This window comes from Lytechinus variegatus, chromosome 10 (genome assembly GCF_018143015.1).
Source record: "Lytechinus variegatus isolate NC3 chromosome 10, Lvar_3.0, whole genome shotgun sequence".
NCBI lineage: Eukaryota > Metazoa > Echinodermata > Echinoidea > Temnopleuroida > Toxopneustidae > Lytechinus > Lytechinus variegatus.
Window position 1 is genome coordinate 6,844,507 of NC_054749.1, and position 15,721 is coordinate 6,860,227.

Here is a 15,721-nt window from a genome sequence, read left to right on the forward strand (position 1 = left end):
GAGATATCTAAGACTATGTTGATTTCAAATTGGCAACTGGGTAAGTAAATTATGACAAGGGGCAAGGACAACTTTCCCATATGCCATGTACTTTAATATCAGTGATTTGTGGTTTTCTCCCAAGTACCCATTCCCCTGGGGCTGTAATCTAAGTATAGCCAAGGTAGTGTATTGTTTTATGTTCTCATTAAAGAAAAATATAATTTAAGGTAAAACATTTGAAAAATGTAATTTTAGTCAATTTATGTATTAGAGTACATGGAAGAGTAGTGCTTGCCTTACATCACATTTGTTGCCAATTTAAAATCTCCATAGGAATAGTGATTACCAATATTCACAACTGTTAAAACTTCATAACTTTGTTCTTGTTTGTCCGATAATGTTCAAACTTTCAATTATCAACTTGCTTGATTTTCCTTTTTCCTCTAAAAGCAAGTTTTTATTTGCGTTGGATTCCCCTTTAAAAGCTTGAATGAAAAAAACTGAATTTTTTAAAGTGGTAGAACAAATATTGTGGATGTCTTTCAGAAGTTTGTAGGAATGGTCCAGCATGTTGAAATCATTGTTCCCTCCATGATTGTGGTACAGCAAGTAACGATGAATTAGCAGACCTTAGGTTACAAGAGAGACTGTATGAATTTATCAAGCTACATTAAGAGGTAGCAGTCGTGCCTCGTCAAGCTATGCTCAGAACAGAAAAGATGTCATGATCAAACAACACAAATGAATGGCCAGAGTAATTTTGGGAGCTCCAAAAAATCTAAGAACTCCTACCCAAATTAATCTAAACAAACTGAAATGGGTTCCCATCAAAGATAGATGGAAATATTTTAAATGTAAAACGATATTTTCTGTTTTCCAAAATCCAGCCCATTTGTCTAATATCTTTAAAAAAATCTGAAAATGTTCAGAGTATTCGTACTCGTAGTGCACAAAGCACAGGTTTGATTTGCCCAAAGTTTGAACGAAAATAGGCAAAGTTTTCTTTTGCTGGTGAATTCATTTTGAATAATTTACCTAATTTTTTTTTTAAATGCTCAAACCGAATCCTCATTTAGTCTTTTATTTTGGCATTATAATAGTCTTGATTTATAAACTGGCCCTTTGTGTTGTTCTCTTCTTTACAGTTTGTTCGTTTCAACTTACATTGTACACTCTTTATACCCATGTTATGTTTGTATTTTTGTTTTAGTGCCTCCAAGGACAACAGTATACCAATCACTAATGGAGCCACCCTACTAAAAAAAGAGACTTATGAATAAAATGAAATTAATAGAAAATTCAATGTAATGAAAGAAAAACAAGTGAGGGCAATTCAAAAGCTGTGTGATGTACAAACTTTAACCACTGCAGAGATACAAGAATAGGGGTTAGGGGATTCCTCTTAGGGGATGTAGAGACTACATTGTATGTGGGCAGCATTATGTTGCAATTTCCTGAGTCTATCTAACTGTCATTGTGAAATGTTATATAGTAAAGCATTTCAGAAATCCAGACGGATGGTGATGAGTGCAAATAGGGAAAGTTGTCCATAGTATTTGTCACAATCATTTCACCAAATAAATACCAAATGGAGCCCGTTTCATAAAGAGTTACAACTGTTGTAACTTTACCATTATGGCAACTACCATGGAAACCTTGATTCTGATTGGCTGCTGAGCCCTGTTACCATAGTAGTTGCCATTATGGCAAAGTTACAACAATTGCAAGTCGTTTATGAAACGGACCCCAGATTGAGCCTTGCATCATAAAATCATACTGATCTCATTTTCTAAACATCCATGCATAGCTTTTTTTATTCATTGTCTGATTTCTTTTAAACTTATGTGAATATTTGTTGGGGGATACTTCATACTTTATCAATGTTTAATCAAGGTTGGATTGATGGATCCCCCATTAACGTTTCAATCAGAATATCTTCTTTTTTCCTCTGCCTCTTTTTGTCAGCTTTAGATGATATTAACCTCTGCACTCAAACAGAACTATGAAGAGCCAATCAGTGAAAGAGAATCAAGATGCAGACATGGATCTCTTCGAGGAAGAAATCTTCATGGATTGTGAGTTTCAGGTCCCAGCAGAAGAAAGCCCTTCAGCTTCTTCGTTTGCAGTACCACCCATATTTGTTCCTTCGATCGGACGGGGTGTCAAGAGAGTTCTAAATCCATCTGATGTTCCACTTCCGCAGGCATACTACAACCAGGTGGGGTTTTCATCCGTTATTATATCTTGTGATGTACCAAATGGGATACATTTAATTTTCTCATTTCCTTCTCACTGTATCAGTGACTGGTTTCTTATATTGACAATGAAACTGAACACAAGATTTACATTCATGTTCATTAAATTGAGCTTTATTTTAGTTTTAGCTGTCTAGGGGCTGATTTCATATTATATTTGGCTTCTCACTACTAGCATACATGTACCAGAAGTGGAGGGCAGGGGGAAATTACACATGTAGTTGTCCTCTTTTTTTAATGACCTTTAAACCTACTTTTTTATGTTACAGTCCTTCAAAGTGGCAATAACCTTTCTTGAGTTTTTGTCTCACCTGCATAGCAGAGCGAGACTATAATAGGTGCCGCTTTTCCGAAAGTGGTGGCTTCGTTGTCAACATTAAGAAGGAAATCTTAACCAAGCTTAAGTTTTTGAAATGTCACTGTAACTTTAAAAGTAAATGAACCTAGTTCATGAAAGCTGGACATGGACATAAGTGTAATCAAGTATTACTTAGCATTCCACCTGAGTTTCATATCACATGACCAAGGTCAATAGGGGCCAATGAACTTTGGCCATGTTAAGGATATTTGTTGAATTACCATCATAAATTTGGAAGTTTATGGATCTAGTTCATGTAACATAGACATAAAGGTAATCATGTATGAATGATTGTTTTGCACAAGTCTTAGGTCACATGATCAGTGGGGTTAGCTGACCCTAAGTTCCGCCTGAGCGATGGATTTGAATAACCAATTCCATTGCCCAGGTTGAATGGTGTTGTTGAGGGATTGGCATTCCCTGGCTGGAGCTGTGCATTGAACTTGACTGCTCGCTCGTCCCCGGACACCCTCCTGTCTTTAGTTCTTTTGTTACTTGCTTAAATCTATGTTTTATTGTTTGAATTTGAGTGGCGATGTTTGTCAATGGGCATTCTTCCACCACCACCACCTTTCAGTCTTCTGGTTGTTCTTTTGTTAAGTTGCATTATACTCTCTTAATCATGTCAAGTTTTGATGTTTTTAAATCACCTATTTATACATGTATATACCTGTAAATTGTACACAATTCAGCCTTTTGGCTGCAACGTGCAATTATTTTTAATAAAACCTTTTCAATTCAATTCAATTCATGATCAAAAGTCATTTTGGGATTATGGACAAGGTATTTTATTATCATATAATGTTTTGTTTTGTGAATAAGTATTCAATAGCTGTTTTCAAAGTCAGTAATGCTTCTATATAATGCAGGTGAGACTGCCAGAGGTGTTCCACTTGTTTAGGGTTTTTTGCCAAGGGGGGGGTGCCCTCCAGGTAAGGCACTGCTTATGTTATTTAAGTTGTATAGTCACAGTGTAAGGGACAAATTGAAATGTTGACAGTTTTTTGGGAAGTGCATGAAGCTCCGCACTAGATGCTTTTTTTAATGAAATAGTTTAATCCATCACTTCTCTTATCTCTCATCATGTAGCTGGAGCAAAAACGCAAAGCCACCCATATAGGACAAGCACATCCACAGCCTTCTCATCCTGGCGATGGTGTCCCTATGGCAAAGCCTCCAAGAGGAAAGGAAAAAAGCTCTTTACAACGGGAGCAGGTTGCTCATCCAAGAGCCAGAGGCCGGGGGAGAGGAAGGGTGATAGAAAAGGGTTTCCAGGAAGCCAAGCCTAGTGTCTTGCAGGTCAGGGGTCTAGGACGTACAGGCTTACCCGATGGTAAGCAACCTTCACCCACATCGTACAATGCCTGCTTAGCTTATTGCACGTAAGCAAATTGGAGGCTGAACGTGCAACATTCGTACCATTGCACTCGCACACGTGCAGTCCAAAATACGATTCAATTCTTTTGCGCTTAGTAAATGAATGCAGACTGTGCAACACGGGTAGGGCCTTCTGGCTAAATGCGCGCTGATGCTACAGATATGATGCGCACGTGAAGGATGTTGCATTTTGTTTTCAATAATTCTTTTCCTATTTTCATAGATTAACGTAGGAAAAAATTAAGTATTGTTATTTACCTAGTTAACCTGTCCCTATTAAATAATTCAAAACATGAGCTATGGGTGATGCTATCACATGTGCACCCATTTTCAAAAGTTTGGAGTGTAGGTCATCGAGACCAATGGACTTAGAACGGTCCAAGCTATAAAGCTTCTTTGAATAAATTCAGTAGATATATCTTCAAGGATAAACTGGGATTGGGCTCGTTTCAGTCCATTCAGAGCTTCATTTCCAATATCTTCATTCTTTCTAAAGCTGATTTACCAACATTACTAAACATCAAATTAAACTCACAAGCAATCTTTAATCTATCTGACACAAGTTCACCTTCGATCATTATATCCGACTTGTTACTTGGACGTATATTTGGTAGTTACCCATTTAAAATATTCCATCTTTCTTCATGTCACTGCCCACAATTCAGAGCTGCTCTCTAAAATATGCACTCTTTAACTTTTTATTGAGGATATTGGCTTTTTTTCTATAACTTTTAAATCTGCTATTATAGATGGGATCTTTGGTCTTGTTAAACCTTTTCTTAATGTCTCTTTCTCTTGCAATTTCAATGTATTGAGTGTTAGTCCAAGGTGATCCTCTTATTTTAGGTCGAACAGTTATGTATGGAGCATGCTTGTCACATTAATAAAGGAATAACGAATGAAAGGTTTTACATTTGAAGTTAACATCATATTGAGCTTCTAACAATGTTTCCCAATCAATGGCACCTAAGTCACTGAGAAAAGCATTTTCGTCTTAGGCGCGAAAAGAAACAAGATTTTGGGCGTGAACGTACTGGCCGAAACCTTTGTAAATGTATAAACCAACGAGTGGTCACTGTACCCAATCGATTGGACTCCGCATTGTAATGTACCAAAGGAATGAGGGTATTAAGTCAATTAGGGTACTTTTATTTGGTGTCACTCGGGTTGGTTGTTGAGTTGATTTAGTCCAACCAAGCTCCCTTATTCATTTAGCCTTTTGGATAAAGAATTTGCTGTTAACATGTTACAATTGAGATCACCGAGTAATAAAATACGATTAGAAAAGGTAGTGACTTTATCAAGATTATTGACATTGAGGCACTGGGCTGTCTTAAGATTCTACCAACGAAAATGCTAGTCTCATTTCGAGGCTTAATATTAATCCATAATAGTTCAAATTAACTATCTTCTAGGTCATTTCTTATTGGATATGATGTATTACTATATATATATCAACAAACAACTCCACCATATTTTACTCGATCATTTCCCTCTATATTATATCCATTTATTGCAATTGAATTATTAGAAATATGTTCATCTAACCAGGTTTCAGATAGCCCTATTAAATCATAAGTGTTGTCTCTTAAAAATAATTCAAGATCAACCTTGTTTCACAGACTTCTTCTACTCAGATATGAAACTTTCATGCCCTTTCCAATTGGAAAATTCAATTCTTCTCTTTCTAATTTTGATATTAATATCTGAAAGTATATCGGAACAATTTTTATCATCTCGGAAATCATTTTCGTCAAAGAAGGGTAAGACAGAGAGTATATGTTCTGAATATCTCCAGTTTACAAAGTGTTGATTAGGGTCGAAGTACTCTACCTCAGATATAGTTGCACATTTTACATGTATCCACAAATTACATTGAGTTTATGATAACGTCTTTTGATTACATTTTAAAAACTTATTACATAAAACACAAGGGTGTAAAGTAACCATTTATGCTATAATTTTATGTTATATTTGTAACGATGAGGAAATATAATAGTTATTATATTGTGCAAACTGTGATTTCAACCAGCCTATTTTATATTCTAAAAAAAGTTGTTAAAAACAAAAATGTGAATACATCAAATAAGGGAAACAGTTAAAAAATGCGACAAAATATAAGGTAAACTGAAACTTTCAATACGAACGGAAATTTTCTTTGTAAAATTAAGTAAGGTAAAATAGAATATCATAAAAAGTCAACGTTTCATGAGAAGATGTACAGCTGTGGCGTACATGTCAAAAATATGGCACAATAGAGTAGTATGAATATGCTTCTAACTTGTATGGTGTGTCACATTTGATGGCATTTTACTGATGTTTTCTAGAGTTATGTTTTCAGAGACTGTAAATTTTAAAGTTCAGATTCTCTTGTAAGTGAGAGTCTTGAACCATTTTTTTTCATTTTACCTGGATCACACTGTCCTGTGTTCATACTTTATCCACAAAGTCATAATAGTCATTGTAGAAGTGGTATATCTGGCAAAGCCTGATAGGAAGGGCAACATTTTCCTGAAATGGCTGGAAAAAAAGTCACCACAAACTTCCGGAAACATTTTGTTGTCAAATATATTCCGACAATCCACAAATTCTTTTTTAAACTACCCCCTTTGTGTGTGCTAGTGAGTTGTAGACATGAATCGGTTGTTGTGGCCTTTGAGTGAGATATTTGTTGTTCTTAATGTATTATACCTCAGGAAATGATGATATCGAAGAGGGAAAAGCTCGTTTGATGCAGATGTTCCTGGGCAGACAGTCGCAGTTCGAGCTTGACGCTCAGTTCAACGCGCAGTACGACTCCTCCGGCTCTTCGATCCGATCTGCTCCAAACTTTGACCTGAAGAACGATAAGGACTTCCCGGACATCATCTCAAAGGTGACAAAGGGGATGCCCTTCAGGTCATCCGGCGGGGGCTCCTTGGATGAGAACCTAAGGAGAAGGGCTACCTGCAAAGGTCTGAAAACGAGAGGATACTACAACAGTTCTGGAGATGACGGGGTGTCGTCCAGTGGAGACACAGGTGAACGTCAAGGAGCAAGGTCATCGTGTGATGCTGACATTGACACGAGTTGTGAACCTTCGACCTCACTGCTCAGATATAGATCATCTGATGAAAGCAGTTCTCAGGTTAGAATGGTCTTTTTTCAGAATTTTGTTATAGTTGATTCATTCATATTGACTAGGTACAATAGTTCGTTCATAATCCAGGCGACACAGGTACTGAACCAAGTCAATTCACTAATGCCATTTGGTATAGCATGTATCATCTTAACAAGGTCCCTCGGAGACGACCTAATGCTGTAGGTCCTCTGGTCAGGTAGTGTGGAGCTGCTAGAAATACTCAACTTGTTTAATCCAATACAATGCAGTTTGAGCCCTAGTGGGTGTTTCATAAGGCTGTTCGTAAAGTTACACATGACTGGAACGTGATCTTATGTGCAAAGTCAGCAAAATAGGGATAGTGTGGCACAACAAAGGTTGCCAGTCATGTGTAACTTTATGAACAGCTTTATGAAACACCCACCAGCTATGGCTTTAACATGCAAAGAATTTGTCTTACTGAATGAATATTCAAATTTAGTTTTTGTGTGTGTATTACATGTAAAAAAAACACCCTTGCATGATGTACAACAAAACTTGTTTCTTTTTCACATGTTTAGATGCTTAAAGGTCAAGTTCAACCCAGAAAATTATTGATCAGAATCGATAGAGAAAAATCAAACGAACATAATGCTGCAAATTTCATTGAAATCTGATGTAAAATAAGAAAGTTATGACATTTTAAAGTTTCACTTATTTTTTACAAAACAGTTAAATGCACAACTCAGCGATATGCAAATGAGAAAGTCGATGATGTCCATCACTCACTATTTCTTTTGTTTTTTATTGTTTGAATAATACAATATTTCAATTTTTAGAGATTTGACAATAAGGACCAACTTAACTTAACCATTAACTGTTAGAATAATGGTAATTCCACATGTTCACTTGACAAGTAGGAGAAAATTAGAATATTTCATATAATAAAATACAAAAGAAATAGTGAGTGGGTGACATCATCAGTCTGCCAACTTGCTTACCGACCAGGATCTGCATATAACTGTTTTTTTTTTTTAATTAAGCGAAACTTTAAAAATGTCATAACTTTCTTATTTTACATCCGATTTTGATGAAATTTTCAGTGTTTTACTTGTTGGATTTTTCTCCTTTTTTTCAAATCAACTTTTTGTTGGGGTGGACTTGTCCTTTAATGACTTTTGTAAACCTTTGGTATTGTTGATTTTAAAATAGGAAGAGATATATTTCTATATATTCCGTCAGAGGCAACTTTTTCTTCTGACAAAGTGAAATCTCTTTCATAAGGGCGGAGTTGAAATTGTGCTTGACTGGTGCATGCCATTTCTTTCTTTCATACTGGTGAACTGCTTAAATAAAGAAATATGTTTGAAAATACATTTGAAATTCACATCTACATGTATAGTAAAAAAAATTGACAACCAGTGAGTTTCCTTTATGTTTCATATGATATTATCATGTGATAATCCTGTTACATGGGAGCGGCCATTTTATTTTGTCAGTTCACAACTCTTAGTTACTCCACAGAGTGACCGCGTTCTCTTCGTTGTGTTTGCTTTAACTCTTCATGCGTTCACCTGTAAACCCCCTGTGTGTTGCATTATTTTAGGGTCTCATTCACATTCGTGCCATGAGTCACAGACTCCTAACAATAAACCTGGCCATGGTATTGTTTGTGAGGAGGGTTTATTGATTTTATCCTCTCATTTTTCAATGAACTTCCTGGCTGTGATCAGGATGTATTGATTTTTTGGGAAAACTCAATGATTCTGTAATTTGTAAACTGCGATAATCCCCTGGATAATCCGTTGAACGCTAAAGTAATGTCGCATGCGCGATCGATTGGTACACATGTACGGTATACAAAAGTGTCAGGCTATACATTGTAGCTAGGCACACTCCGGGGCATGCCATTGTTCGAAAAACAATGGGACAGGGGACGTCTATGGGAAATGTGTGGTTGTGCAAAAATGCGAACGAAACACGCCTACGGATGTGCAATAATGCGAACGTAACGCATGAAGAGTTAATACGTTTTGAATCCTCTTGTTGTTTACATGCAGGCCCTTGAAGGTCCGAATGTATTGGAACTGGTTGGACTGCCATCAAACCTGAGTAAAGAGGATCTAGGTGACCTGCTGATGGGGTGCGGTAACATCATAGAGATGAGACTCCTCCGGGATAATGACTCCGGGGCTTGTATAGGATTGGCGTATGTCAGGTGGGACGTATGTACAGTTGAGGCCAGGAGTTCACATACACCCAGGAAATTCAAAGAAAAGTTGACACTTTCCAAACATCATACAATAATATTTGTGCTATCATGATGAATTCGATATCAAACAGATGATTATGACATGCCCCTTCATTACATTGCTTTGTCATCAGGAGCTGAAAAAACATTTAGGTGTCATTTTTTCCCCAAAATCCTTCATATTTCCGACAAATTAAAACAAGGACTTGACAAAACATTTCATACTTGTGCTAGTTACTTCTCAACACAGACATTTCTGATTACCGGTACACTTTTTTGTTCAGTGGTGATATATCATGATAGAAAATGTAATATAAATCATAGATTTGACATTTACAGTGTATACATTTCTGTGAAACAATTTTTGAAATTATAATAACAAACAATAGAATGCATTGGGCACGAATATTACTTTTTCCGTCAAAGAAAATTCTGCCTGAAATATACTTTAATCCTAATGGCATCCCAGTCATGTGAAAGAGCTTAATACGCTTTTTCATTTGACACCAAATTCGTCATGGTAGTATTTATATTTCTGAAGATATAATAAATTTTACAATTTAGCAAGCGAACAAATTTCACTGAATTCCATGGGTGTATGTAAACTTTTGGCCTCAACTGCATGTATTCATGAGAGCAGGTAGGTGTTTCATAAGCAGTTCGTAAGTTACGACTTTAAGAACGACTGGCGATCATTTCTTATAGTAAGGAATACACATCAGGGGGCCCTTTCACAAAGCTGTTCGTAAGTTATGAGCGACTTTACAAACAACTGATGATCCTTTCTTGTGCTAAATGATATCCCTATGTAACTTATTTAGCACCTAAAAACCGGTTTCAGTCATTCGTAAAGTTGTGTGTATCTTTACGGACAGCTTTATGAAACACCACCCTGGGGGCCGTTTCAAAGTTAAAGAGCGACTTTAAAGAACGGCTGGTGATCCTTTTTGGTAAATAATATTCACCATCAAATATTAATTGGTGAATTTTACGCGTGTGAGATAGGTTCAATAGTCGTTCGTAAAGTCGCTCTAAATTAAGAACATCTGTATGAAACACCCCACCAGATATTCATAATTCCTAAAAAGGTCACCAGTTGTTCGAAAAGTCGCTTGTAAACTCACAAACAGCTTTATGAAACGCTCATGAGGTATCAATCTGCCAGGGTGTGTTTCATAAAGCTGTCTGTAAATTAAGAGCGACCTTATGAACGACTGGTGATACTTTTTTATGTTCTTAATCACCATCAATGAAAATAAGGTGTTTATCATTTTATCATTTACCACAAGAAAGGATCACCAGTCATTCATAAAGTCGCTTGTAGCGTTACAGCTTTATGAAACGCCAAACTGGCATGGCAAAACCCACCAAAAAAATTATCAGAAATAAATTTTTAGTTTAATATCCCAGGTGAAGAAGAGATTCTTACTACTTTTGGATGATCCTAACCCTCATGGTCACTGCCATATTGTAGAATATTACCGTATGGGCACTAGTATTCAACCCGGCATAATTCAAAATTTTTGACGGATTCCCAAAAATATTTAGAAATAGGGAATTTATCTTAATTCCATACCTTTGTTTTTTCCAGGGTAATCTGTTGTCGGTATTTTCTTTATCAATCCGTTGACTGTATGCGCGGAGGATCGAATTATGCGGCGATGGCATTTTGCACTGAATGGCACTAGTATTCAACCTAGTGAGGATAAATAGCAAATCTCAAAAGGGTTTAGATTGCTAAATTAGATCTAGATGTATGTAAGTCTCTGGCTTTAATTAATTCCCTGTTTGGTCTCATCTCAAATGGTCTAGTCCATAGTCGGATGGGACAAGGGCAGATTGAGAGACAGGGACATCTTTCATTGCTAGGTTGAATACTAGTGCCGACGGATTGAATACTAGTGCCAAAAACCATCGCCGTATAATTCGATCGCCCGCGCATAGTCGACTGGTTGAAGAAAAAAATAACGGAAAAAGATTAGCCAGCATTTGCTCTTGGAAATAAGACAGGTCTGAAATTCAGTTTAATTCTATATTTCTATAGATTTGAGGAAACTCTCCAAACGGGTTGAATACTAGTGCCCTTATGGTACTTTTGAGAGAAGAAAATGCTAATGAAGCAAATTACTCTCACACTATTGTGTGAAGGTGACAAAAAGAGGATTTAAAATCAATAAAGAATTAGCTTGAACGATAATTAGACGCATCCTTTGAATGATTATGAAAGGGGAAGTTCACCATGACAAAAAGTTTTATCGTTTAAAAGTTAATAGCAGAAAAAATATTGATTAAAACAAATTAGTGAAGGTTTGAGAGGACAGTCCACTAAAGATTAAGAAAGTTATTAGAATTTTAAGGTTTTGATCTGTGACATCATAGGGCATGTTTACCCTTCCACTTTTCAGGGCAGAATCAGTGCTTTATACAATAGTTCAAATCGCGGTTGCTTCCATGCTTATTTTCATTTAAACAATGTTTCAGAACGCCAATCGTAGAAATAACAAAAAGGAGCATTTCAAAATGTTTCTCCAGAATCAGGGTTTCTGGGAAAGTATGAACAAGACCACGTTCGAAAATACGTTTATATGATGTCTTTTGGTACACACTTCCAGTCAAACAAAAATATGCCCTCTAGACCCACTCTCTCATGCTTGAGTATATAAGCCAATGTTATGCATCTTCTCTCTCTCTCTTTGAATATTTCCTCTAACAGGATGGAAAATGAGGGAGCATGTAAATTAGCTGTTTCATCGTATCATGATATGGAGTCCCCTTTCTCGGGTGAGTTTGTGTGCCTGTCAGTAGTCAAAGATGTGAACAAGTAGATAAACAGACTTTTCCTTGATAAACACTGTATATCGTTTGATTAATCAAATTTATCTTGAAAAACAGTGTTTATCAGCCAATAAACACTTTTTATAAAAAAAGAGACCACTGTTTATATACTGAGGAACAGTTGAGTTAAACCCCAAAAACCCAGTTAGTATGCCATATCACAATAAACCGGAATAAAACTTGTTGATTTTATTTCATTTTTCAAATTCCAATCCCTCCCCCCAAAAGAATGTGCTGGTTGACCTAAATTTCAATGTTTTGCTTACTTTTTTTCTACTGGTGAATGGTGAAGAAGAATATCGTTCATATAATATAATTGAATCTATCATGAGCAGAGGACCCAAATATCTTTTTCAGAGCCCTCGATCTCAATTTAAGATTTACCATTCTAGTAAATACGTATATACTGCTGTGCATTTATGCAAGGAGTCCCCATCACACCTAACAGTACCGGTATGTGGGATCACACTTGGAAGCCTAATAGTGTGCTGTATGTGCAGCATGTGCTTGATCTCAACTTGTTTTCAATTACTTTCTGTATCTTTCGATTGTTTTCTGTTTATTTCTGTGTCTTACCACTTCTTTCCATTGTTCCTTTTGCACAACAGAAAGGTACGATGGGGACGCACCTCAGCTCTCTGTCAGGATCCTGCCGTCATGATGCTTGCTGTATTAGGCCATTTCTATTCCTGCTAGAAAACGGATGAATTGCAAGCTGATTCAAGCAAAGATCTGCAAGCTGAAGATCTTATTGGAAGATGCTGAACATACTGCTTTTGTGACCTGAAATCCCAGGTATCTGTAAAAGCTTCAATGGTTTAGTATTGGGATTCACATAAGATAATGTGCAAAGAGGCTGTGACTACAGATTGCTATAATCATACAATATTTTGCAATATAGATATTTTTTTTGCACAAACCAAAAAGTAAGGTAATAATTGAAATTAAAAAAATCATGATTTGGTGGCAAAAACAAATTTAGATCAAAATTTTCATTCATTTTAATTCCTTTTGAAGGATGATATGGAGTTCCTTTTTAGAATACAATGTATCTTCAGAATACTTGTAGTTGTCTTAAACTTGATGTAATTGGCTAAGCGCACTTAGACGTGTATGTCATGAGCGATTCACTGGAAGACATTGTTGACGAAGCTGTTTATGTATTTTGGTATTCATTGCACAGAGTTTCCATTATTACCACGTTATATTGACTTCATGTTCACTCGGGTTATTGCCTGTAATTGTTACACTAATAGAGACTGAAGCTCTGATGAACACTCCAATGCTTGTTCATATTCTTTGTACTTTATATTACGAAAAAATATCTTCAGAGACAATACATGATGCAGTGTTTACAACTTATTTGCGATATTTAATTCTGTTTTTAATGGCTAATGGATTTGGCAAGAAATATTTCTCCAAGTCGACACAATCAAGCTATTATATCAACATAGAGAGATGTGTTATCTCACCAAACAACGTAATAGCGTTATTATGTTGACTTTTGACTTTTCATAAGTCAACTGAACTGGGCAAGATAACATATTTCGATATGTTGACACACAACTTGTTATATTTTTACTTGATTAGATAATGTATCTCGCAATTTTGACATGATAACATTATTGTATCGATTTAGCAAGATAAAGTATCTCACCATCTCAAAGCTTCCGTACATCTCTTTATTGCGAAAAAAGGTAGATGCAACTGTTGTACTAGAAATCTACATTTTCAACCCTCAAAACAACATGATGCTATCTGCATACTTGGCATTCTTGAGGAATGTGAACTATAATCACTTAATTGCTTTATTGAACTTTTGCTGCAAAACTATTAAAGCATTCATAGTGGGTGGCCTAGGCATTGCTTCTGTCATTCTTGGAGGCGTTCTATGAATGTGCAAAAACTTTAATAACAATGGTCAGGTGTTAGATTGAATAATCCATGGCAGTGCCATGGGGAAATGTTCTCTCTTCACAATCATGACATTTTACCTGTTATTGAAAGATTTCACTTGCGAGGCTACAAGCTTCACCAGACCTTCGTCGTAGATGCTGATGCAGCGCGGCAAAGCATTAGAATGGGATCGTACATGGAGGAGAGATTGTATTGTCCTATTAGACTCTCTTCATATGGGGGTTCCTTTGTGCCTGAATGCGAATAGCCTCCCTAATCCATCTGCTTTACTTGATGTTATTTGGGCAATTTTGCTAATTTGCATAAATCCAAAATGGCCGCCAGATACCATCTTGAAAACCTAACTTTTGAACCCCTGTCCACAAAATGATGAGTAATAACTCGTTTTAGGGGTTTAGAGATGTGTAGAACCGATTTCTGTAATCATTTTTGCAATATAAGGTCATCTTCAGGTCAAATCCAAGATGGCCGCCATATGCCATCTTGAAAAATTGACTTTTGTTCCCCTTGCCCCAGAATGACGAGTAATACCTCTATTTAGGGGTTTTGGGGTGTGCAGAATCCATTTCTGCTTTCTATTTTGCAATATAATGTCATCTTCAGGTCAAATCCAAGATGGCCGCCATATGACACCATCTTGAAATATCAACTTTTGAACCCTTTGCCCCAGAATCATGCATAATAACTTTTTCATGAGTCATTAGGTATGTTGATTCAATTCATGCAGTTATTTTGCACAAAGGATAATCTTCAGATCAAATCCAAGATGGCCGCCAACCGCCATCTTGAAAAATTACTTTCCGAGGCTTATACGTGTTAGAACTAATGTAAAGGGATTTCAGTAAGAATACTCATTTCTTTTAATAATTCTCAAGTTTTTGTCCCAGAATCATGAATAATCCCTCTTTTGGTGAATTATTATGTTTATTCAATTTCTGTTCATAATTTTGCAATATAGGATCATCTCCAGGTCAAAATAATCCAACATGACCACTAAACGCCATATTAAGAGAAAAAAAACTACTTCCGAGACTATTGAACCTTGAAGAAGTGCTCTCCCTAATAAGGTTGTTGTTATGTATTGGAGCTCATGTAAGGGGACTTCAGTGAGAATGATTCATTTCTTTTAATCACTCCATTTTTAGTTCGAGGTCAAGTCATGTCTAAGATGGTCAGATGGTTGATAGATTTCGTCATTAACCGCTTACTTTAGAATGAAACCATTCAAGGTTTGGGCTATGATTTCGGGAGTTTTGATCTTTTTTTATTTCTGTGCAACCATACTTTTCCAGTGAAATGACTTTAAAGTATTATTTGAATTTAAAAGTGATTTTGCCGTAATTTCCTTTTTAAAATTTGATTTAATTATTAACTTCCTTTATAATTATTATTGAACTTTTCTTCCTGACAAGAGCCATTGACTTGGTCAGCAGGAGTGCACTCATTAGCCTCCTGCAGAAGATAGCCTCCCCAAGACTGTAATTCCACGGTCAGGATTGTTCTCATTTGTGAAATGTTTTACGGAAACGATGTCGCCCCTACCTCTCAAGAAGTGGGAGTACAAGACCTAGTCATACATAACAGCTGCCTGTCTTGTGCATGTTAAGGGTTTGGATCATCCATCAGCCTTTGAGACAGTCAGAAATCCTGATAGACTCAAGACACCG

General features: G+C 36.4%; 1 protein-coding gene across 1 annotated transcript; it reads left to right on the forward strand.

Annotated features, from left to right (window-relative positions):
• The first annotated feature begins 1,924 nt into the window (after positions 1-1,924).
• LOC121423000 lies at positions 1,925-14,384 on the forward strand. Its single transcript, XM_041618271.1, has 6 exons — positions 1,925-2,200; positions 3,685-3,928; positions 6,669-7,099; positions 9,112-9,269; positions 12,016-12,083; positions 12,746-14,384. The coding sequence occupies exons 1-6, from the start codon at positions 1,985-1,987 to the stop codon at positions 12,796-12,798; spliced, it is 1,170 nt and encodes a 389-aa protein (XP_041474205.1). The 5' UTR covers positions 1,925-1,984; the 3' UTR covers positions 12,799-14,384.
• The last annotated feature ends 1,337 nt before the right edge of the window (positions 14,385-15,721 follow it).